A 26,386-nucleotide genomic window follows, 5' to 3' on the forward strand; every position below is an offset into this window, starting at 1 on the left:
TGAAGTAGGATCGTAAGTGCAAATAAACATATCCCAAAAGCATTAAAAACAACCAAAAACTGGTACATTTCATTTTATTGATAACCAATACCTAGCCACTAAGTTTCAATTAACTAATTAACTATTAAAAATATCCATAAAATATAAATAATTCGTTTATATAATTATACACCTCTCAGTTTCATACCCAAATTTGACTATGTTTAACATTGCAGTAGGTTTGGTTATGCATTGTTGACTTAATTACTCTTTTGGACAAGTTCATTCTAATCATAGGTCACAACAAAATGTTAGATATGTGTTTTTAATTTAGGTGGCCATGTGCATGGTAAGTGAATTATTGAAGTTACCATATCTGAAATCATTTTCACCTTTCTTAAGAAAATATCAGAAACATTTGTTGCAACTATGGCTTATTGTTGAAGAGACAAATTTTTATGATCTTTATAAAACACGTTTGCAGGAAAACTACAACAAAATATTGTATTTCTTATTGTAGTGTGTTGACGGTTAAATGTTTGACGAGGAAAATAATGCTCATTAAAATTTGAGTTAGAATTTATGACTAGAAGTCTGTGCATGTAAGAGCAATTGTTTGAGTTAATAACATTGGCATCCCACATTCCACATTTTATAAGGGCTTTTTTCATTTGAAAAGTACACAATAAATGAAATGCATCAATTCCTACAACATCCGGTTGGCCCAATTAGGTGCCAAGAAGCTCTCATCTGACTTTTCATTATGGATGCCTTCAAATGAAAACAGGCATTCAAATTCTATGATTATAAGAGAACGAGATTAGGAAAGGGATTTTCCAAATAAAAGGATTACATAGCTTTCGAGATCTTTTTAACTTCAGAAATTATTGCGTAAGCCAGTTGCTCTGCATTATACTCCAAACCAAACATTCTCGCAAATCCCATATTAGGGTTCATCAGATACCTGCAAATTATCAGTGTAATTTGAGCAAGAAAAAAACAGAGGAATCATATAACTAAAAATGCTGTCTCAACTCTCCACCAACTTGGCATCATTTTGCTAACAACAAAATAAGAGATATGCTCACGTGTTGGCACTAAGAAGCACAAATGACAGATATCAAGTACCCACAGAGTCCTACCAAACATGCATGAAGATATGTGGCATAGAGTTCCATATTGTTCTATTCATTGGTGGTAGGAGTTAGCTTACAGATTATGAGAGCAATCAATAAGGTAATCTGGTCCTTCCACATCAGTTTTCTTAAAAAAAACACGAAACTCCTGTGCTACCTGCCGTAACACATTTTCAGGTCCAGTAAGACCCATGATCCTAGGATGAAATTCTGCAAGAGTCAATATCAGTCAGAAACACAAGTATTCACTATTTTATATTACTTCTGGGTAATGGATTACCCCAGCTTTTAACTTCTTAGTTTCATAATGCAAGTAAAAATTAGCAAACCAACTAAACCTTGAAGGTAAGCACGTAAATGAGAGGGAGTATCCCGGAAGGGATCGATAGTAATAAAAACTGCATTGATCCTCATGTTCTCCTTTGTTTCTGAATGACAATTATGATGATCATAAGTTACACAAGATGCTGCTATAGATGATCATAAGTAACATGTGAGATGCAACTATAAAGAAATGCATGTGAAAAGATAAATGGAGATTTCCATGTTGAAATGATTCTTTACCTGTATAACCAGATAACAAAAAAATTGGCACATTATTTTAACAAGACCACAATGGCAAAGAAAAGCTTACATGGAGGGAAAGAGCCCAAAGGAGAAGTCCAGCTTACCCCAACAGAAAGACAGCCAAAGAAAGAAGGGAAGACTACTAAGGATAATCCAAGCCTTCGTAAGGATATACAAGGCCCAACAAGAACCCAACCCAGCCAGAAAAGTAAAGCAATGGGAAGACTAGAAACCCACTTCCCAATTGATGCTTTGGACAAACAAAATCAGAAAATTTGAGAAATGTGAAATGATGACCACCCCAGATTTGCCAGAACGGACTACAGTCAATATGGGATATCTCCTCATATCATGTTTCAGACAAGAAATGAAAACTGTTTCCTAAATAGTACATCACAGTGAGCAACAACCTAACCACATAGTTTTATTTTATTTTTCCAGCAAATTTTGTGTCCATCTTGTACCATCATGCTCATTTCTATGTAAAAAAAGAAAGATCTGTCACACTAAGGAGATGATCACAAATGTAGCTCATCTGTTGATTCATAACAGAGGCTTACTCCACTTTGCAATTATGTAAACCACTAAAATTCTAAAACTTAAGGTAAATTATCAAAAGACCATATTTATGGATTCACAAAACGAAGGAATACCCAAAATAGATTTGCAGATCCATTGAATAGCCAAAACTATCAATACAATTTAGTCGAATTCAATTAGGCAGACTAGGCCACAGAAATGTCAATGAAGTCCACTGCAGGATTTCATGTACAAGGTGATTAACAGAAAGCCTTAATTTATACAGAGTTAAGTAGATTTGGGATTTCACAGTTCTCAGAAGAAGAACCTATAGCGCTTTGAAAACTACAAGGCAACTACTGATACTTGAATAAGAATATACTAAAGTTGTCATCTGACATGCAAGTTTACAGCTAACACACTTATTTATCCAAAAAAAATTGAGTGGATCTTAATATGCTCCAAACACTTATTGTGCAGTTATTTTCCAATAGTTTGACATATTTTAGCATTCCAGCTACCACTGGTCTTCATAAATATTTGCAATCCCTGTTATCACTTAAGTACAACTCTCAGTAGTAATATTCTGAAGGACATTTTCAAGTTAGTTCCCTTTCTGAATTGATTTTTTGGCATGCTGAGTGTGAGGAGTCTAGGCATGTTCAAATATCATAAAATATTATGCAATACAATATTATGCAAGCCTCTCTGTTGTATGGAAGTCTGACAAAAATGCAGAATCTTACACGAGTAGTTAAAAAGCCTAAGAGATTTTAAGAATGCAATAAAGCTTTCTTGACTACCTGTAACTTTTGTGAGTATTTATATATATTTTGTCCATAGTAGTAACCTTGTTTGCAGGACTTGTGTAGAGTATCTATCAAGTGCCAAATTGTACGGTTGTTAGAGGCTTCACCAAGCACGGAGATATTTATAGAAAAACTGATAAGATGGAACTGAAATAAAAGTGCTACTTGAATGGGAAAAGTCTGCCTGGGTGGGGTTGGAAGCAATGGACAAAACAAAAAATCTGTGGCAAGTTTCCTTGTCTCGCAGCTTAGCTGCTTAAAAAAACAATATCTAATTATTATGTGAGTTCCTTGATAGCTGATGTGAGTTTCAACGGCCATTAAACAAGGTTCCATTTTTATCTAATGGAAAATAAGCAGAAATGAAGGAATTGTGCAAATGCAATTTATGTTCAAATAGTCCACTCAGAATGATATCCACAGTTGAAGGAACTGTGGAGGAATGCTGAAGCTTTGAACCATTTGTCTCCATAGATTATGCCAATTAAAGCCCCAAACTTGCATAATAAAGTTGTATGATGAATAAAATATGGAAACTAAACCATATCTAGGTTTGACCACTTGGGGAAATGACAAATGATTCCAACACTCAACGTCAATATCAAAGCCAGTTTATTAGATCATTTATAAGTGGGAGCTGGCACAAGAATCAAGTGTGTGCATGCACAAAATTCTTTTTGGGGGGGGGGGGGTTTGGATGTGTTTGGGTGTGTTTATATATATATAGACATGCGCACACACACACACACACAAAAATACAAATAAATGTTACAAATATACAAAATTAGATCATTTGATAGTATGATACTTCATCAATAATCAAGATAAATATTAAATGTCAACTGATCGTTCGTAAATATCATAGTAACGAGAATCACGAAGATTCACGCGATTCAACGGTTCGTTTCAAGCTAGGCGATTTTTTGTGAATCGGTGAATCGAATCGACGATTTGTTGGCATGAATCGCCATGAATCAACTAGAAAAATTGGGCAGCCCAATTGGGCAACTTAAAAACATTAAAAAATGCAACTTTTTTAATGATTTGTTTTCACATTTCTTATAACTCTGAGAGGCATTCTATTTGTTGAGTATGACAAAAAGAGAGGAAAAGTAAGAGATAGACTTGAGCTAGAGCTAGAGCAGATAGACTTGTCTTTTCATTTTGTTTACAAATAGACATATGTTTCATGGATCTTCATTTTACATACATTTATGATTTGATGTCATTGGTTTTATGGATCTTCATCTTACATATATTTATGATTTGATAAAATTTATAATTCTATATATCTATATCGTGACTCATTATGATCCTATGATTTCTATTTAATTAAGGTAAAATTTATATTTTACATATGTGATGGATTTATCATTTATGTTCCTTGTTTATGTATGTTAGATTCTATTTGATTATGTGTTTAAGTTATATTCAATGAAGGGTACATGAAATAAGTTTTGAATTGTTAAAATCTCTAATAACAATATTGATTACTAACAACTTTTGAACAGCACTAAAACTTCAACAAAAACTGCCTATTGCTATGACAATATTGATTATTTGTGGGTTGACGCAAGTTATATTCAATGAAGGGTACATGAAATAAGTTTTGAATTGTTAAAATCTCTAATAACAATATTGATTACTAACAACTTTTGAACAGCACTAAAACTTCAACAAAAACTGCCTATTGCTATGACATTATTGATTATTTGTGGGTTGACGCAAGAACAATACATAAGACACCAATCTACTTTTATGTGGGTGGGACAATTGAGAAAATCCGAAGTCTTCTGTACTTATCCCGAATGATAATTTAATAACTTCAATAAATGGTAAGGCACTGTTAAAGTTGTAGCTTCAATCGGATTGATTCAATCTGATATACATTATTGTTATTGGTAATCATCATTTCCTATATATACTTATCCATGTGAATAATATATATTATTGTATTTAATACATATACATACATACATATATACATACATATATATATATAATCATTCATGTTAATATAATATTATTTAAATAATGATTACACCATAGAGTCTGTCATATTTATATGAGATCCAAATCTGCATTTGGACAACATCATCAATAACAATGGCTATGATTCTACATTTGTAGAAATGATCCTATAATTTAACATGGTATCAGAGCAGATTCGAATATTTAGGAATATCAAATAAATTAGAGTTTGTTGTGATAATCATTGATGATTGGAAGACCAAGCCACACAGATGTAGGTGCATAGTTGAATCAAATAATTCTGCAATCCACCGGCAGGTGAAGTCGTGAGATGGATAACTTTGTGCATAGTGAGACATCTTCAATTGACTTTATCCAACTTAGCGATCGATAAATTCTCTCTTTCTAAAACATCCATTTGAAATTCAAACCCATTAGAGCAGTGATGCAAAAAACACCAAACTTAAAATTCATATCATAACATGCGATATTGTTGTTGAGAAGGATCAAATGGATAAATGCATCTTCATAAATTGATGAAGTTGGGAAATCTAGCGAGTTTCCTTTGTTCTTCCAAATGCGTCCACTGTAGGCAATTGTGGAAATAAGAGAATGGCTCTCTACAAATAGAGCAAGGAAAGAGTGCCATAAGTAGGTAAACTAAAAGTGGAAGATGACAAAAACATGCATATACAACTAGTGATTAACCCATAAGGAGAAGACATACCCAACATGGAGATTAAGGCACGGGATTAGAATGAGATTGTAATAATTGTCTGGTACAACACATATAATATAAGGGGAGATCTAACTCAATAGGAGAGAATTATACTTTGATTCATTTTGGGGTACTTTGTACAAACAACGATGGAAATAATTTTTTTCCCTTCATCTAGTTATGTATACACACATATTGGACACTAGAGAAGGAAGAAGATAAAGAGAGATGGGGAAGAATGTAGGAAAGATGCAAAAGGTGGGCAAACACTAAAGGCCAGAAGCAATGAATGTCCATACATTTTGAGGATATGCATATGGAATTAATTTGATTTGAAAGCCATGAAAAACAAACCTCTCATTCGCTACTAATTAATATTGAGTTAGGGAATTAATATGGAGAGAGTTCCAATATATTTAAAAAAAACCCATTGCCAGTCCAGTGGACTAAGAGCAGCGTTCATTTCCTGTGCCTTATAGTGTCTCAAACAAATCAGAGGACCCATTTCAAACAAATCTAAATGATTGCTTGTGGATCTTGAGAGTGTAGAATATAGAGCCATATGCGTAAGAGAGGATAGCTACGGGAAGAAATTATCTGGAACGGACTCCAATTCACTACAGGGGTGCACTATGTGCATATCTGATGCCTTCGATCCACAGTGGATTTGATGGTCTCTATGTTGGGATTTTACATGCATCTAATGTCAATGCTCACTGGAATGTGCAGCCTCCATGTCTACCATTGAGATTAATATCCTGATGTCATTGTGTACTAATGACCAAGATTGGGTAGGCGAGTTTTCCATGCAAGATCGCAGATGAGGATGTGGAATTGTGTGATGGGACCAAACCGCACTGCTCTGTGACATTGTGCATGTGGAACCAATGTCAGATCACTATGTGGGAAAGGGCGTCCACCATTGGAGGAACTGGTAGAGGAAGAGAGCATCCACCATCATCATCCATTCAAACTTTACAATTGCGTTGATCTTTCACTGATAGAAATTGTCAAATTTTGCTATTTTCTTTTTTATTTGTGTGAAGAAGTCATCACGAGCGTACCTTCTATTTTGTATAATACAAAGTGGATCTTGTAAAAATCCATTTGCAGATAGTTCGCAAATGGATAGGGAGACAAGATGGGCAATAGAAAAGATATGGTAAAATCCTATAAAGAGAAGGGTCACTGTCCCAAACAACTTTCATACACCATACTAAAATAGTGCATAAAATATACAAGGGTCGGTTAAGGAAGAGGGAGATTGAGATTCAAAGGGAGCCTGACATTTCATTAGAGGCAAACTTGAAAGAGAGGAAGCAGATAGAGGATATGATTCAACCTTCAATGATTCAGAGGGAGTAAACTATGTTGAAATGGATTCTCTAATGATCATTAAGTTGTAGCAGTCAAGAGGGTTGTGATTCATGAATATACCTTGTAACTATGTGATTTTAATGGGCCTACTCCCTGTGTACATCATGAGGAAGTGATGACTTCTAAATGATGTCACTTATATTCGCAGAAGTTAAAGGAAATTTGAGTTTGTTGTGACTGAAGTTTTTAAGAATTCATTTGAACCATCTACGAGTCTCTCCTTGATGAATAAAACTTGATGTATGAGTTGTAGAGTCATTCATGTGACACAATCATACTTAATCAAGATATTGATGTATTGTGTCTATGAGTTTGATAAAATGGAAGGACATGTTCGCTTTTATTGTTAAACTAAATAAATGTTTGGACCTTCAATAGATGAAAAGAGCAAGTTGGAACTTAGAAAGGTGTTGTCATATTTGATACAAAATTGTTCAAATAATATAATGAGTGGAAATTTTACATTGTGGGGGGAATAATAGTCAATGTTCCATTCCCACTTGAACCTTATTTAGAGGGGAGATGTTCCATTCTCAAATAATTTAAAAGGACAATTTCTGAATCTTCATGTGCAGATAAGTATTTTTATCTTTTACATTTATCTACTCTTTGTAGTCTCTCTCTTATTTGTAATTCTATACATACTATAAGGGTTATTTGCTTTAATCTTTTCCTTTATGTTTGAGGATATTCTTACAGGAAAAGAAGGTTCATACTTTACATATGCTAGCAAATATTGTGCAGACTCAATCTAATAATAGTAGCTCCAAAGACCCTGATGATTAAGATGGATAAAGTGAGGCTCTTCAAGCAAACATCTTTAATGATTGAGACTATGAGATTCTTCTACATTAAGAGGGAGTATGACACTTCTTCTAAGGCAAAGTAGGAGCTTAAAAGATTGATACTTAGAGGGAGTCTAGAAAAACATGTGTGTAACTACATGATTTTGATGGGCCCACTCCTATGTATATCATGAGGAAGTGATGACTTATCACTAGAAAATCAGATATCAAATTTAGAGTGAGTCTGAAAAGAATCCTTGGGGAAGAAAGTCTCTAAGGGAGTAACTACTAGACCTGACTTCCCAAGATCATTGTTTAGAGGGAGAATTTTTGAGGTGCAATCATTTGTGAATGATATCTTCTTTGTTAGGAGAAGTTCTGAGTGAGACTCCTTGTAATGCATTCTTTTTTGTGAGAGATAATTAAGGTGAAAGCATTTGTACCACCCTCCAACTGGGTTCATGGTGGTTACTATTCTACATATGATATGTAATGAAAGGTGACGATATTTCATTGACATATATAAACAGAAGTAATCATTGTAAGATGACAATCTTATAAATGGTAGACCTGCTATCATGACAGACTTCATTAAATTGTTGTCCCAGAGTTTTATAAGTCATGATAACGAATAGACAAAAGGTAACCATTGTAAGGTGGCGATCTTATACATGGTAGACTTGTTATCATGGTTCTTTGGGCCCGATTTTGCCAGAAACTATGATAACCAACTCATCAAGGTTCTTTGGGTTGGATTTTGCCAAACACCATGATAACCAACTTGTTATGGTTTTGTGGGCCGGATCTTGTTGAACTCCATGATATAGTTACTATTATAGACCACACTTAAGGTGGTGTTTAGGCTTATAATAAAGTTATGGAATTTATTTCAATTGTGTGTTATAAAAGGTGAGATGACATCTCTTCATATACTTGAGAGCATATTGTGTTCTATATCAATCATCCCTTAACTAAGAGGGAGTGTTAAAGTTGTAGCTTCAGTTGGATTGAATCAATCTGATATACATTATTGTTATTGGCAATCATCATTTCCTATATATACTTATCCATGTTAATAATATATATTATTGTATATAATACATATATATTATAACATATATATATATATAGCACTATGCAATTCATGAATCTTGAAATGGTTAGTGGTAACCCATAAAACCATATGAGGTGAACAAATTAGTGTTCATGTTTGTGTCAAGATTTGTGGTAAACAAGTGTGAAAACTATGAAAGGTTGATGAGAACTATCTTTCATTTGAATCAAGATCATGAGCCACAAGAGCTGGGCTCACTATAGTTGAAAGTGTGAAGGTCTTTATTAACATTTGTGGTAGCTGTAAGAGAGATCCTTCATATGTGAGTTCTCTCTAATTGCATAACATCTCTCTTCATATCATTGAGTTGTGTCATCGAGCTGTTCATGTCCCTTGCTGCTCAGCCAGAAGACATCATGTTGTGTTTTATGTTGGTTAAGTTATTCTTATTTCTTCACCTTTCTAAACGCTGTGATAGGATGATTTGGCACATTATGTATGACATGGCATCACATTTCTCAGCTAACTGTAAATGCCGTCGTTTCATGCCTTGGCCTGCCAACAGTTCAAGGATTATTGTTACCACAAATTTATTGAAGAATAATCGGTGCTCATAATGGTAGTATTTTTGTATTCCACTATGTGTCTTTTCAGCTGTCAGGAAGTTCTATGGTTCCTGTCTATAAAAGAAAAGGCAGTATTATTATGATGTTATTGAGTGTGATTATCAGGGACATCATAAAAATGGTTCTATGTGAATAGTTGGTGTTTTCTTCAGAGCTATTGTTTTTGTATATGATCAATGCTCTTATTTAAAGACTTCTCATAGTTAGAAGTATCAAGGCGAGACTTCTGATTGTTGTTTAATTCTGTGCTGTATAGCCAATGAGCGTTATCAGTCAATAAGGTGGATAAGTCTTATTGATTGAATGTTTAGTGTTTTTCAATCATAAACAAGAAGTTTTTGTATTCGTATTAAGAAATCAATGAAGGATCGATATTTTTGTGGGATCAGTTTTCCAGCCTCAAGTGGACGGTTTTCCTATGATAAGTGCTCATGTCCTCTGTCCTCCTGTGTTTTGAGTTTAGTATATTGCATTTCCTTGTATTCTGGTTCAAAAACATTAACAGTTTTTACCATGTTCACAACTTAACACTAAGGGTTGGGGGGGAAATGTTAGAAAACCTACATCAGAAAGAAAGACAGAAATAAGTGAGTTAGCAAAGAAATATATTCACAAGGCCCACTGTCCAACTCCACCTCTTTTCCAGCAAGTGTTGATGGGGAGAAACCGGCACAGTTGATAATACTACTACTTTAAGTAACTGCCTTCTACAGCCTTCCCAGCTTGCTCTTCACAGTTACCCACTCCCGTACTTTCTTTCTTGCAAATGGTTCAAGATTCCCTCTCTAGTCAAGACTTGCCTTCTATTCAACTGAGGTTTTGCATTCAAATCCTCGACTGACTGCTTTGCTGGCATGGAACCTCCGTTGTTTCTCGTGTCGAACTGGGCATGGGAGTTTTGCTTGCCATAGGGGGCCGCACCTTTGCAAGATCGCTCGGAGGGGAAGATAAGTCATGGCCATACTATAATGTCCCCATTTTGGAGGTAATTTGATTTAATTAATTTTATTAATTAAGTTGTCCAAAATAATGAATATTTTATGAGGATGACTAATTAATTATTTTAATTAAATAAATAAGTGGTATTAAGTTAATTATTTATAAAGTTATCAAATAAATAAATATTAAAAGGTAACTTTATATTTAATTAATTTAATAAAGTGACTTAAATAAAATAATATATCATAAAGTCACTTAATAAAAATTAAATAATTTCTGGAAGCTTCTAAATTTTGGGCCAACCTCTTGAGGAAAAAGTATGAATCGACATCATGGACCTCATTCTCATCATCCAAGAATTGATGATTGTTTGATGTGATTATTTGGTGGAGAAGCCAGCTAGGGTTTCAGCCATTGGAGGATCTTTGGGGACGAAAACCCTCATTGGTTACGCAATTTTGAGGCTCTGAGATACAAGCTGAATTATTGCTGATTGTGGGCTTTACTTTAGAAGTCCAATCTTGTGCTTTACGGTGGAGATTATTTGAGTACAATAGTTGATGTATTATTGTACTTGCAACAGCTGATGTATTGTTGCATTTGATGGAAAAGTTACTTCAGCAGCTGATGTATTGCTGAGATTGATTATGTTATTGAGCAAGATCATTATAGACCTTCATAATCTGCTGTCATGGAGGTTGATCAGCCTATGTGAGTCTCATGTTTTTGCTCATACCTTTTGATTGAGGAGGCCAATCATTCTAGGTATTGTTGCATTCAATTCCTATCATCGAGACAATCGTTTTAGGGGCAAATTGGAAAGCGTTTGGTGCTGCAATTAATTATCTAAACTTTTGCCAAGCAAGAACAGGGGCAGCAGCTTTAATATTTCGATTTGAGCTTGGAAGGTGCCTATCACATTGGATTTTTATTGTTCCTTCATCAACAACATTGGGCTTCATCATTACCAGTCATATGACCCTTGTATGTGAAGTGTTTGGTGAAATTCTTCGAGCCTTCAATCAGCATTTTAAGGTCAAATTTGAGCAAGGTCATTACCGTGGTATCAGAGCTCTGATTTTGCCATCCTGTGGGAATTGATTTCATTATTTGTATGAGATTATTATCAGAGTGATCAGTATTTCTATTTCCCAGCGATGGATAGACACAGGAGGTCGAGTTCGGGAAGTCGACACAGTAGTAGAGGGAAGAGAATAGAGTTAGATGCTTTGGTGGAAAGTGTCAAAAAATTAAGATTGCATCAGCAGCGACTTGCAGAGAGATTGTCGGATCCGGCTACAGTTGACAAGGCAGCAAGATATTTGACTTTTGCTTTTAGTAGGCCGACATCAAGTTCGCAGGGGAGAAGACTTGAGTTTTCTCCGTCCGCTGATTGTGACATTGATGTACCATTATCTAGTTCAGCACCTACTATTACCATCCGTAGTACTGATGATAGTTTTGTTGCACCAAACTCAGTGGATGTTTCTGTGCCACTGGAGGATAGTAGTGTCGAGCATCACCGAGTTGAGGCTCCCAGAGCAGTTACTGTGGGTTCTATAGAGGCAGTTGATGCTACAGTCATCTCTGATCATTTAGATTCTTCTTTGGAGGGAATTGTCATTGGGGATGTGTATGTCAGCTTCAATAGCATGGCTCCAGTTTAGGAGGCAGTGGCTTCCTGTAATGACCCTTTTTAGGGGTCATTGTCTATGTGCAACTTTTCTTTAATTTGTATCCCTTTATAATATTTCTCTCTGATTGGTTGTCTCTAACATACAATATGTTATCCACACTGCATATACAGGCTGAAGAATTATGTATAACTGTAGAGATATAGCTTGTGGCTAATATTTGTTTCTTGTATACCTTGACTCTCTGATAAAAAGGTTGTCATTGATCTTTACTTGGGAGACTATGCTTCTAATGATACCATCCCAAATATAGAAAGGAATAACTTGCATGTTCGATTATTGTTGCTATCAAGTCTGCTCAATCCAATGCTCCACCCGAGAAAATATGCCTTCTATTTGTGTCATGAGACTTGTATTTATATCCTCCATCTATCATGAAAGGGTGAAATGCAATAGTTGTCACCCTTCATAACAAATAATAGAATGTATTTTGATTCATCATGATAATCATCTATGATTATTGTAGTCAACATAATAATAATTATATAACAATATTATATAATAGTGCTTGATGCACTACTATTCAATATTTATTTAATAAGTGTACATAATTTATTAATAACATTATTATTATTATTATGTGTACAATTGATATTCTTTACTAATATTATCAATCTTTTATTTATTATATTTTAATACTATTATCACATTATAATTATAATGTAATATCATACTATATGATAATAACATTATTATTTTTTTTTTTATTAATAATGATTTGACCTTTAATATTACCTCATTACCTTAGTAATGTATTATTATTATATCAATAATATATTATTATTTATTGTTTAATAATATATTATACCATAAATAATATATCAATATTTCTTTTAATATATTATAACATTAAGAAATAATATATTTATTTATTCATAATAATTTACTTATATTACCCAAATTAGGGGACATGACAGTCCGCCCTTCCTCAAATTGTTTGTCTTCAAGCAATGATTGTTTATACTAAACCTTTATTGTGAATTCAATATACAAGTTATACACTGGAATGAAAGAATACATAAGGTATGCATGTGGTTAATGTCATAATGCATGAAGTAAATATCTGAGTGCTTGCAAACAGAAAGCATACACGAAGAAGACACATTAATGCATGAAGACACGAAGTATACACAGTGTAGACACATGATGCATGAAGGCACAAAGCATACACGATGCAGACATATCATACATTCTTTGTTGATTTTCACAATGAAGTAGAGTAAAAGAAATGATGTATAAAATATACTTTCCTCATACACCTTTTGATCATGGACCTGCAACACAAATAATTATTAGCATATGATAGCTCTAAAGAAAGATGAGTCTTGTGATGATTCCTTCCCTTCTTATTATGATCATCTTGAGATGGTAGATTTACGGTGCAAAGGGCACGTGAAACAAGCTACAAGTGGTTCCCTAGAGGATATCTGTCATGTGCTCGAATTTACTCCGCCTCTCCCTCCACTCACTCCCTACCTTAGGATATCATAATGTGGTTGAGAAGATTAATCTAATGAACATAATTATTTGACACAGGAATCTTTCTCTCTCCTTATTACAATCATCTCGAGATGGTAGATTGACGGTGCAAAGGGCGCGTGAAACAAGCTACAAGCGGTTCCCTGGAGGATATCCGTCAGGTGCTCGAATTTACTCCGCCTCTCCCTCCACCAACTCCCTATCTTAAGATATCATAATGTGGATGAGAAAATGAATGTTAATCTAATGAATAGGAATCTTTCTCTCTCCTTATTACGATCATCTTGAGATGGTAGATTGACGGTGCAAAGGGCGCGTGAAACAAGCTACAAGCGGTTCCCTGAAGGATATCCATCAAGTGCTCGAATTTACTCCGCCTCTCCCTCCACCCACTCCCTATCTTAAGATATCATAATGTGGATGAGAAATAGATCCCTATTTCATCCGTATGAGTTTTATACTCTTCTATCTGATCATTATTTAATCCTAATTATCATATTATATTATAATTATCATATTATAATATGATAATTGATTATTTCCTATTGATTTGAAAATCAATCCCATTATATTATAACTATTTAGTCAAGATATTGACAGTAGGAGTTAGACTATTCAATAACAAAATATGTCAATAATGGGAAAGATACTAATAACTATATCTTGTGTTAACAATTTTTCATATAATAACAATATAACAATTTTCCATATAATAACAATATATGAATAAGATATAACTTACCTCCTTACCATACCTTATTACCATTATGCATTTGAAGTGGTGATTTAGAAGTATGGGATAACTTCTTATCCACTTTTCCTTGTGTATTTCCTTGTGTATATATATACTCAATGTATATATTTTAATATGTTTCTCATTATCAGTAGAAAATACATTGAGAAATCTATCATTCACTTAAATTATAGATTCATAATGAAATAAACAAATAGTACTCACCTTAACATTACCTCAATATTACCTTTAACAATATTCTCTTTAATCTTTTGCCATGCTTTCCTTGTAACTCTTTGCACGTATATCTCTTCCGATATCACTTACCATTGTAATAATAGATTTATATCCTTTATATGATTTTGTAGTCCTGGTCGATCAATACTAAGCGTCCTCTTACATTTTATAAAATTTGTTATTAGACGGTACTCTTGAATACTCAATAATTATAATATCCAAACAAATAATTTCATCTCTATCATCAAACACTAATTTTATCTTTTTCTCATTATTTAAAAAAAAACATTTATATTTATATTCATATTGACCATTATGAATTATTTCATATACTTAATAATATTATTAGAATTTTGTTTCAAAATAATATTATCATAAAAATTAACATAATTTTATAAATAGATAATTTGAATTGATACTCTTTCAATTAAATAATCATACTTAGCTTATGGAAGTCATTTTTGTACTTACCAAGCATTTTCCTTTGTTTCTTTAAATTGCATTTATCCTCTCTTCGCAATCAACTTAGTAAAATCTTTGTTGCTGCTTCAAATTCCAATAATGCCTTTATATGGATACTTTTCTGTATGCTTCAGTTGGGTTTCTCATTTTAATTGACCATTCTTTTCTGCCACCTTAGAATTTTAGGGTTTCAACAAGACGTTCCTTCTTTTGTCGTGCAGGAGTGGCTATGTTTTTGAGTAATCCCTTCTTTGGCTGCGTGTGTGGACTGTATAAATTTTCCTTCCTATTGGTGCGCAAGCATGTGCTGTGTCTTATAAAGATTTTCTTCCTTCATTCAATAATTATTGAGAAGTAACCTCTTGTTATCAAGTCACATACTAGTGAGTATGGAGCAGATAATCAACTGCTTATTTGTTCTTTCCAAACATTACCACTTGAATTGGATGTTTGCAGACAGGTTCCAAATCCAATATTTTCCTTATATCATCCCTTATGTACGGATGTCAGGAGGAGTATGTGATATAAATGAAGTGTGATATTCCTTTCATCTTTGCATGGTGTTTAAATGAAAGAGGAAGTGGTCCATAGAGACTTTAAACAACAACGCTTGAGATGAAAGTGTGTGTTTCACCTTTGTGTTTTAAAAACTCTTGGAATATTTAGGGCATGTTATAGTCATATTAAATCGTGGGTATGAAAGTTGAACACGTAACATTGTGTAGTGGAATAGTCAAACACTTAATGACATTGGGAGTGTTGAAATGGGACTTGAATTTGGAGCCATTTACTCTCAATCCTTTGTATTATTTGATTATGGGTAAGGGTTCTTGACCAGACCTAAGGGCGATGAATAAGGGTGGTGAATTCTGTGAGTGATAGAGAGCCATATCATGCCATAACCCACACAATTCTGCAGCGCTCCTGCTAAGAGCACAACCCATGGGTATGATATTCCATAAACAAAACCTGATATTGCGCAAATGTCTTTGCACCCGCTGATGGTGTCCAAAGTAGACTGATCATATTTAAAATTGGATTTAACCGTTCTGAGTAGAGACCAAACGTGTATGATGATCCGGTTGTGTATTGGATCCCCACTCCTGCAACAATCACAAACCATTTGCTCCTCTGTTGTTGACTGGATATGGTTCAGATTCAATGTTTAGCGTGTGCGTTTGCTGTACTATCACCGACTGAGAGTCCGTGCCTAACCTCAAACAATATTGGATGCTTTAATAATTACAATTAGTTCCTTCATAATTGCTACATCCAATCTTATTTCCTACACTATGTATTTAATTACTGGAAACAAGAATCAAAACTGGTCTATAGAACAAGTCTTCAAATGATAGCAGGCCCAATTCTTTTCAATGGTGTGGATGCTCAACAATAGATGTCGATGTAAGTCTTGTTAGCTGAGTCAATCATTATATTCCTTTGACTGAAATATTCTTTCAATTGTATCTGCAGTATCTTATTTCAAATGATGCTAATCATGTCTGGAAGAAAATTTTATCTCTAGCCGACCATTTCTTGGACTGAAAAGTTTCTTACATGGCTCCTTCCATCTCACTACTATTAATATGCTGACTCAGGTGCTTGTTACAGCTGATCTATACTTTAAACATTTCCTTGTCAGCAACATGAGCTTTTTTAAATATTTATATATAGCAACTAGTAAATAAATATTTGAGTTTACGTTAGACTCCAGCCCCTATCAAATAATCCATTTTTAAACTTGACGCCATCTATGCACTATCACTCTCTTTCACAACGGTACTCTATATTCAATATACTACTATAACACTCTTTTGTATGTAATTGCCATCTTAACTTACGAACTTTCCTATTCGTAGTTTTCATTTCCATCAATGATTATAACTTTCACCATTTATGTTCCTGGGTAATCTTATTGGTGTTGGCTTCAATGTTATTTTTCTTATTAAGGACAATGATAATAACTCTCTACATAGTATATCATGATGCGACTTTGATATGCTCCAAAACTTTGACCTAGTGTATATGTTAGTATATTGGTGTTCATCATTCCACAGTATTCCTATCGGGTATGGTATGGTTTGACTCCTCCTTGTAATAAGATAATGGTTGTTCAACCTTTATTGGTATGTTATCTTCTAACTTTTTCCATATATCTGTTCAATCAGTGATGATCATATATATCAGATTGATGTTCAAATACTCCTTCATTGGTTTCCTCTCTACCTCCAATGTCTTCGCATTAATATCATAACACAGATATTGTGTTTCAATGATTTCAAACTTCATCAAGTGACCACTTTCTACAGAAACTCTAATTTGACAGATAACATTAGACACCCGTCTCATACCTTCACTACAAGCAAATATCTCTATACATTCTGAGCATCATTTCTTGGCGATGTAATACTTCATTCATATGATGTCATTTTCAATGACTTTTATTTAGAGGTATAATTTATATTGTTCAACTTAGAAATAGTTTTCAACCAAGTTGCATCAAGCTTCATATATATTTGTCCCTGACATCAATTTTCACCATTATTGTTATTATTACATGCTTGTAGAAATTATCGATCTGTAAAACTGTTCAAAGTATTTCTGTAATTTCCTTCACAGGTTGGCAGGAACTAGGCTCTGATACCACTTGTAATGAACCTTTTTAGGGGTCATTGTCTATGTGCAACTTTTCTTTAATTTGTACCCCTTTATAATATTTCTCTCTGATTGGTTGTCTCTAACATACAATATGTTATCCACACTGCATATACAGGCTGAAGAATTATGTATAACTGTAGAGATATAGCTTGTGGCTAATATTTGTTTCTTGTATACCTTGACTCTCTGATAAAAAGGTTGTCATTGATCTTTACTTGGGAGACTATGCTTCTAATGATACCATCCCAGATATAGAAAGGAATAACTTGCATGTTCGATTATTGTTGCTATCAAGTCTGCTCAATCCAGTGCTCCACTCGGGAAAATATGTCTTCTATTTGTGTCATGAGACTTGTATTTATATCCTCCATCTATCATGAAAGGGTGAAATGCAATAGTTGTCACCCTTCATAATAAATAATAGAATGTATTTTGATTCATCATGATAATCATCTATGATTATTGTAGTCAACATAATAATAATTATATAACAATATTATATAATAGTGCTTGATGCACTACTATTCAATATTTATTTAATAATAGTGTACATAATTTATTAATAACATTATTATTATTATTATGTGTACAATTGATATTCTTTACTAATATTATCAATCTTTTATTTATTATATTTTAATACTATTATCACATTATAATTATAATGTAATATCATACTATATGATAATAACATTATTATTTTTATTTTTATTAATAATGATTTGACCTTTAATATTACCTCATTACCTTAGTAATGTATTATTATTATATCAATAATATATTATTATTTATTTTTTAATAATATATTATACCATAAATAATATATCAATATTTCTTTTAATATATTATAACATTAAGAAATAATATATTTATTTATTCATAATAATTTACTTATATTACCCAAATTAGGGGACATGACACTTCCTCAGATAAGCCCGAGGCTTCTATGGAGTCTCCCAGTGGTGTACTTGGTGATTAGAGTATTACAGAGGGGACATTTGATTTCAGTTTGGGCTCCAACATTGTTGGTGTACAGGTTGACGATGAGTCACGTGTACAGCGATCCATGTCTGCAGTTGAGATTCCTATAGGTGATGTGAGAGTTGTTAGTATGGACACATCTGAGGACACTTTCGAGGATGTTGTGAGTTGCATTGGTGACGATGCCCCCTGTATGATATTGAGTGATGACTGCGAAGAGAGTTTGAGCTCTAACCGTTTTGATATTTATGATAGCAGTCGCAGTATGGGTTCAGTATAGGAGACAATGTTATATTCCTGTGTTGAGGATGTGAGCATGGAGATTTCTAGTGACGACACTCAGGATGGGAGTGTTATAGATGTTTTGTCTCATGACACTCCATACTACAGTATAGCTTATCCATAGGTCGACGTCGAGCTGTGTACATGGTTAGAGTCGATAGAGGAGATGCAGTTAGAGGATATATACCCTAGCATTTCAGATTCATCTGTTGTTGTGAGTGAGGATGATGAGTGTTGTAGTGTATTTGGATTTTTATTTCTGACTTGGGGCATAGATTTAGCGTCGACAGTTGGTGGAGATGGGTTCCTTGATTCAATGTTGCCAGAACCCATAGATGAGGATGAGGTAGAGTCTAAGTGGCAGGAGTTTGTTTTAGCCAAGGCTACCTTGTCAATTGAGGGAGTTACTTTGTCAATGACCCCTAATGATATTTGTCAAGATCTGGACTCTCACTTAGTTGCAGAGGACGAGGGAGCTGGAAATTGTGATGATGAGATAGTTTCAGCAACAGCTTCTTCGGAGTTAGATGAGGATGAGTCTGATGCTTGCGTTTAGAGTGTGGAGGTGTACTCAGATGTAAGTACATTGAGCATTGGTGATCTTGAGGGGAGTTTGTTTGATAGTGTGGACGGCGTATTCGAGACAGCTCATAGGAGGCCTATAGTACAGAGTCACCATGTGACTGGCCAGTTGAGAGTTGGCGAGAGAGATATCACTACTGCTCTTGAGCATTTTGATACCGCTTGTCAGTTGTTGGTCATTACTAGTTGGGTGCTTCTATGACAGATGAGTCCAACGGTGGTTACTTTTCTTTGGCAGAGGTTCATGCCTTGCGTGAAGCTGTCAGGGTTTTGAGACAGGATTACTTACAGTTGGTAGCCGACCGTGATCACCTAGTTGAGTAGGGGAGTATAGCCTATGAGGCACTCTTGAATCGTGAGGAGGAGGTGAGTGAGCTTACCCAGGAGCTCACAGCGACTACTAAAGCTTTGGAGGACACACAGCGAGATCTACAAGAGTCGCAGTTTCAATTAGAGGAGGTGACCGTGGAGTTGGAGCATTTGCAGTCTACACCAGCCCCAAACCTAGTTCATTTGTATATTGAGTTGGTTGGTGGTGAGTATGCTCCTGCAGTTGTTACTGAGGAACATGTTGTTGGGGCTAACACAAATATTCAGGATTTGGGAGTACCTAGTCCTGATGAGTTTGGGATACCAGTGGAGTCAAGTCTCCAGATTGATTCTTCTCACACAGATGATAGTGTGGTACAGTTGGCCGTGCCACCTTTACAGAGTGATCAATTGTGGTGTGCGGGGGAGTATGTTGATGTTTCCTCGTATAATTTTTACTGCACTGAACCATTCATGGAGTATTTGTTGGATAGTGCAGGTGTTCGTCTGGACTCACATAAAGTGTCAGAAGGTGTTCTCATCCGAGGTACTAGTGCTATTCGTAGATTGGTTGGGGAGATTATAGTGATCCTTTCTACTATGCTACCTCACAGGGATTTTGAGGTGGGGTTTGTTGAGCGGATTGCACAGGGTCCTATCCAACCTAAAGCCACTCAGAGTCAGAGATTGGAGCCATCTGCTGATTCCCAATTCGGTGATGGTGAGCCAGTAGCGGAGTTGGGGGGTTCCTACTGGCATTATACGGTGGGGTATGCTCATCATTTTTCTTTTGACCTAGAGATAGAAGATTTGATTTCACACAAGTGTAGATCGGCTCCAGTGTCTTACCATCCATTATGGGATGGATTGGCACCATCTTTTGCAAATGGAATTGGCAGTTTCAAATTACACAGCCTACAGTATCGACACATCCAGGATAGTTTATCAAAGATTGGATTTTGTGGCAGTGACTCAAGTACCTATGGCTATTGTCATATCCACAGTGCAATTGGGTGCAAATGTCAGTTAGACAGGGACTTGAGTTTTGACAAAGTCGATGTTTCAGTTGGCTTGAGTTCCGCAGAGTGGTTTCTTCTATCGGCATCTACAATTGGTCTTCAGATGATTTTGTCAATGATGTTAGTTGTTTGGGTGTTGAGTGCAGTTTCTCAGTTGCTGATTTTTGTACTGTTGATGCTGATGATTTCTTCAGAGGAGCTGTTTGGTGATGATTGGGACATTACATAGGTCTTCACTTGGGATCCAGGTGGAGGAGAATGGTACTTGTTGCTGAGATTGCTTGGGGACAAGCAATTTCAGCAGGGGCGGACTATAATGTCTCCATTTTGGAGGTAATTTGATTTAATTAATTTAATTAATTAAGTTGTCCAAAATAATGAATATTTTATGAGGATGACTAATTAATTATTTTAATTAAATAAATAAGTGGTATTAAATTAATTATTTATAAAGTTATCAAATAAATAAATATTAAAAGGTAACTTTATATTTAATTAATTTAATAAAGTGACTTAAATAAAATAATATATCATAAAGTCACTTAATAAAAATTAAATAATTTTTGGAAGCTTCTAGATTTTGAGCCAACCTCTTGAGGAAAAAGTATAAATAGACATCATGGGTCTCATTCTCATCATCCAAGAATTGATGATTGTTTGATGTGATTATTTGGTGAAGAAGCCAGCTAGGGTTTCAGCCATTGGAAGATCTTTGGGGACGAAAACCCTCATTGGTTACGCAATTTTGAGGCTGTGAGATACGAGCTAAATTATTGCTGATTGTGGGCTTTACTTCAGAAGTCCAATCTTGTGCTTTACGGTGGAGATTATTTGAGTACAATAGTTGATGTATTATTGTACTTGCAATAGCTGATGTATTGTTGCATTTGATGGAGAAGTTACTTCAGCAGCTGATGTATTGCTGAGATTGATTATATTATTGAGCAGGATCATTACAGACCTTCATAATCTGCTGTCATGGAGGTTGATCAGCCTATGTGAGTCATGTTTTTGCTCATACCTTTCGATTGAGGAGGCCAATCATTCTAGGTATTGTTGCATTCAATTCCTATCGTCGAGACAATCATTTTAGGGGCAAATTGAAAGGCGTTTGGTGCTGCAATTAATTATCTAAACTTTTGTCAGGCAAGAACAGGGGCAGCAGCTTGAGTATTTCGATTTGAGCCTGGAAGGTGCCTATCACATTGGATTTTTATTGTTTCTTCGTCAACAACATTGGGCGTCATCATTACCAGTCATATGACCCTTGTATGTGAAGTGTTTGGTGAAATTCTTCGAGCCTTCAATCAGCATTTTAAGGTCAGATTTGAGCAGGGTCATTACAGAATTTTAGTCATTTTGTGGAGGTTACAAGTTGTTTTAACAACTTGCTAAGTCTAGAATTAGGTAGAACTATACAAAGGAATTTTGTTCCTTAATTTCGGAGGGTTTCCAAGCAATATTTTATCAATGTGCACAGCTCTGACAAACAATAAGTCCTCATTAAAGATATCCTTTTTGGAATGCCTTCAAATGTCAAATTGCGTCCCACTTCAAAAGATACAAAAAAAATCAATTGAATCATTACCACCAAGCAGAAATCCTAGAAAACAAGGTATCTGCAAAGTAGCCTCCCTTCACTGAAAAGATCTGCCTAAGAAATTATTATGTTAGATTTAGTTCAGTTAATTCAGAAACAACTTATAAACATGTTTGTGAGAATCATTTTTGTCCTAAAGGTTTAAACAATCCAAAAATACAATTCATCCGATATTTCACTGTACTATGTAGGATTGAAATAAATCTAATTTATTCAAAACAATTTCATTGTTTGTAGCAACAATTTCATTGTTTGTAGCAACAATTTCAAGTCAAAAAAGATTGTCTAGAGATGAAATGAATAGAATATAGGTCTAGAATTCGTTCTAAAATGAGTTTCAAAGCATGATGAATAAATACTTTTATTAAGCTTTTAAAAATATGAATAGAAAGCAATAACCCTTCAATCATATATAAGGTAGTGCCACTGTAAAGATTAAAAATATATAAAACAGCAGACCTAAGATTTCAACAACTTTGGCCATCTTTTGGACTTCATTGGGATCGATATCAGGAGAAGATGTGTATCCAAAATAGATCAGTGTCCAACTCCCACAAAATTCTCTCTCTGTAACAGGCTTTTCCTCATAGTTAATTAGCTCGAAATGGCCTCCAATGGTAGGCTGGCTTACTTCCATTTTTATTGAAGGACGCTGTGAAGCTGTACAAGCAAATTATGGAAGAATTAGACATTCATATAAGGAAAAAAAAATACAGAATCCTTCTGTAAAAAGGATATCTTGTAATCCACTTTCATTTCTAATATGACAAACTTTGTGACCACCTTTCAAATACCTTTAGCAGGAAGACATCCAAACTGCAGTACTACCTAAGCATAGAATTAATGCACTCTCACATTTAAACAAAACATGTTTCCAGAACATTTCATCACATCTTTACAATAAAACACACAATTATCATGTATAGTAATCATCTAGACTATTGGTATGGGTTGGACAGGTTAAGGAGGTGGAACTAAGCTCTTGATGACTGTCCTGTAGCATACCGGGTAGGTATACTAAGATGTGTGAATATTACATATTAAATATATAACCCTATAGATATACAAATATGAGATTATAAATTAAATTTCAAATGATTCCCCACTGATGAGTTAATAGGTAATCAAAGGATTTGTAATTAGGCTAACTAGAATTTCCTTAAGTAGATTCCAAAGCTCAATTTCGTGGCAGCACTAGCGGCAATCCTAATGTACTGGGCTAGGATGGTAAATAGGGATTCCTCTGGATGCCTTATGAGGGGTGACACCTTTGTCTTAGCCCATTGGGAACTAAATCTAACAATGAGGCTTAGAGGAAAGCAGTGGTAATGGATCTTTCAATGACTTTCACTGTCAAAAGCAAAAAGCCGATTAGGGAAGGGTATTGGAACTTTCAACATTTCAGTAAATGTCTTTCCCAAATTGGAAGCTTTGCAGCCTTTTTGAAGAATGTGTATTAGTTGCATAGGGCTTGAGTCTTTGACAGTATCTTCTTCACTTATTGCCTTTTGGAATATAATTAGGTAGACTGATGTTGATGTTGATCAGATGCCATTATAAATACTTATTGATGAACATCATATGTCTTGGTCAGGTTTGGCAAAGTTCCTTTTTAATTTAAGACCTTCTTAGGTCCTAGCCTAGGATGATTTTGGTTCCTCAGATGGCTTACAGATTGGCGTTTGATTTCTACATGAATGCCCCTCCTCTTTTGGTGCCATCAATATTCATTATTTCGAATGTTGGAATTTCTTGGCCTCTCCAGAAGTGTCACTCAGACATAAGTGTGCAAAAATTTAGTTTCAATTCTCCATTGAATTGTCCGATGTCTTAATTATATATTTGTCTTGTGTTGGATGGTTGTGTGGTGCTCATTAGCAACTTCTTGTTTCTATTTTAGTCACTTGGCGGGATCCGGCCTTGCATTTTATTTCCACAAGGTTTACCATGGCAAAGAGGCATCTCTCTATGAGTTCTTGGATTCCTTCCTCCACAAATAAGTCTTTGATCATTATTTGTGCACAAATTTTCATTGTCTTGACTTTGCCTTTAAATTTGGCCATGAGTATTTTAGGTTTTCAACGTTATGAGGATAACTTGTTAATGTTGCATACATCCATTCAGTCGGATTTCATGGCAATATTGGAAGTCATTGTCTCCTTCACAGAAGGTCTTAGAAACAAAATTTGTCTTCTTCCTATAGTCTCCCCTCCAGCCTTGTATATGGATGGGCATGCATTTAGAAAGGGTAGTCAAAAATGAAAAGAAATCAGGGATTTGGAGTTTCCTGCAAGTGTTGTTGATTTGTAGGTTATAAACAAGAAGTTGTTAGTCTTGACTCTTAACTAAACCCGTGGAAACTCTTCAGGCATTCTAGTTGGACCCGCATATGGTGGTCAAGCATGGTTAATTGCTCATAAACTTGGCATTTCAGATGTGATGAGTGCCTTTATCAATCCCCTCATTGTTGATGTTCTGATTTTGGTAGAGCAACAAAAAGGGGACATGCATGGCATTTAAATTCTTTCCTTGGGTGATCACAAGGGCAAGAAAGTGAATGTTCCAACTTCCAAATCAGTTATGATTGCCCCCAAAGAATAGTTTGGTGCTCCTATAGTGGTGACAGGGTTGGAGGTTCAGCAAGCAACATCAATAAGTAGAAAGATCTCTTGTATGTCTTAGTTTTGTGTAGCTACTTTGTTCTGTTATAGTGTGCTTATAGTCTGGAGCATTTTGGTTAACCATTTTTTACAACGATTCATCCTCCCACAAATGGCGATGATTTTGGGTAATTGTCTTGTTTAGAAACCATTAATGTATGTTCATATCATGTCATAAGTCTTTTGTATTTCAAGGGTGACAAGTGAGGCCCCTCTATGTTAATCAGAAACATTAAAGAAAAAATCTAATGGGAATATATGAGAAGATGTCATGTGATCCATCATGAAGTGACTACTCATAAAGGTCATGCCATTAGGACATAACCCCTGGTGAACTTTAATAGTAATTCTCATGTTATTGCTTGAATGAGCACAAGATTTGTAAATGATTTCAATATAAAAAAAATTACATGCTTTAAAATAATTAATTAAATCATTATAATATTATAGGTAGCAATAACAAAGAATTAAAGAGGTCTCAATAATTTGAAATTATAAAATAACCTTAAAACACCTATGTTATTTTTTCTCCTCATTTTAAATTTGTTTTCTATTTGGAAATAAAAATTAGAAGAATTCATTTATTTCTATTATTTCTACTATATTAATTTTCATTATATATATGGAGATCTGGTTTTTATAGTTTAACTTTTGCACAGAAGAATGTAGGAGGTTCAATTTTGAGTCGGGATGGAAGCTGCTTCAAGATTTTCAGAGGCGGGCCATAGTACAGCCTGCGAAACATTTTTTCATGAACCCTAGATTCCAATTTCAAAATAGTAAGAATCGATCCAGCCAACATTAAAGAGGCAAATTTGAATAATGCTCAACAGAAGCTTGGTAAAAAACCAATTTTGGGTGCTACATTATCGATTGGTGCAACTACAGTCACAAAAGTTGCAGTTGGAGCACCAGAATTCCAAGCTATTAGATTTTTCGAAAAATGGGGAATTGTTGAACCCGATGAGGAATAGTCTACAATGGATTGATCAAAATAACACTCAATATTGGAGGAATGGGCATGACTAGGTTGGCTTTAAAATTTAAAACAAGTTTAGGCGGGAAAAATAGGGTTTTGTCTGTCATCAAAGAAAACCACCTCTTAAAAACTAGGGCAAATTTTCTACATGACTAAGGAACTCATTGGCTATGTTTGGGATAAGGGAGCATAGGAAATCATAAAGTTGGGGTCAAAAAGGACTTCCACAAC

General features: G+C 34.7%; 1 protein-coding gene across 3 annotated transcripts in view; it reads right to left on the reverse strand.

The window, feature by feature from the left end:
• Nucleotides 1–456: 456 nt before the first annotated feature.
• LOC149535276 (protein HCC2-like) overlaps nt 457–26,386 on the reverse strand; it is a 167,496-nt gene continuing 141,566 nt past the window's right edge. The window contains exons 4-7 of one of the 3 annotated variants that reach the window (XM_089803608.1): nt 22,976–23,176; nt 1,454–1,543; nt 1,193–1,325; nt 457–943 (exon numbers count right to left, since the gene is read on the reverse strand). In XM_089803608.1, coding sequence (XP_089659734.1) covers nt 829–943; nt 1,193–1,325; nt 1,454–1,543; nt 22,976–23,176 — 539 coding nt within the window. In that variant the 3' untranslated portion in view covers nt 457–828. The remainder of the gene's footprint in view (nt 944–1,192; nt 1,326–1,453; nt 1,544–22,975; nt 23,177–26,386) is intronic. The other 2 variants (XM_089803610.1, XM_089803609.1) reach the window with 2 other exon arrangements.

Source organism: Cupressus sempervirens, chromosome 10, assembly GCF_028749045.1.
Source record: "Cupressus sempervirens isolate cs-2001-9-10 chromosome 10, ASM2874904v1, whole genome shotgun sequence".
Classification (NCBI taxonomy): domain Eukaryota; kingdom Viridiplantae; phylum Streptophyta; class Pinopsida; order Cupressales; family Cupressaceae; genus Cupressus; species Cupressus sempervirens.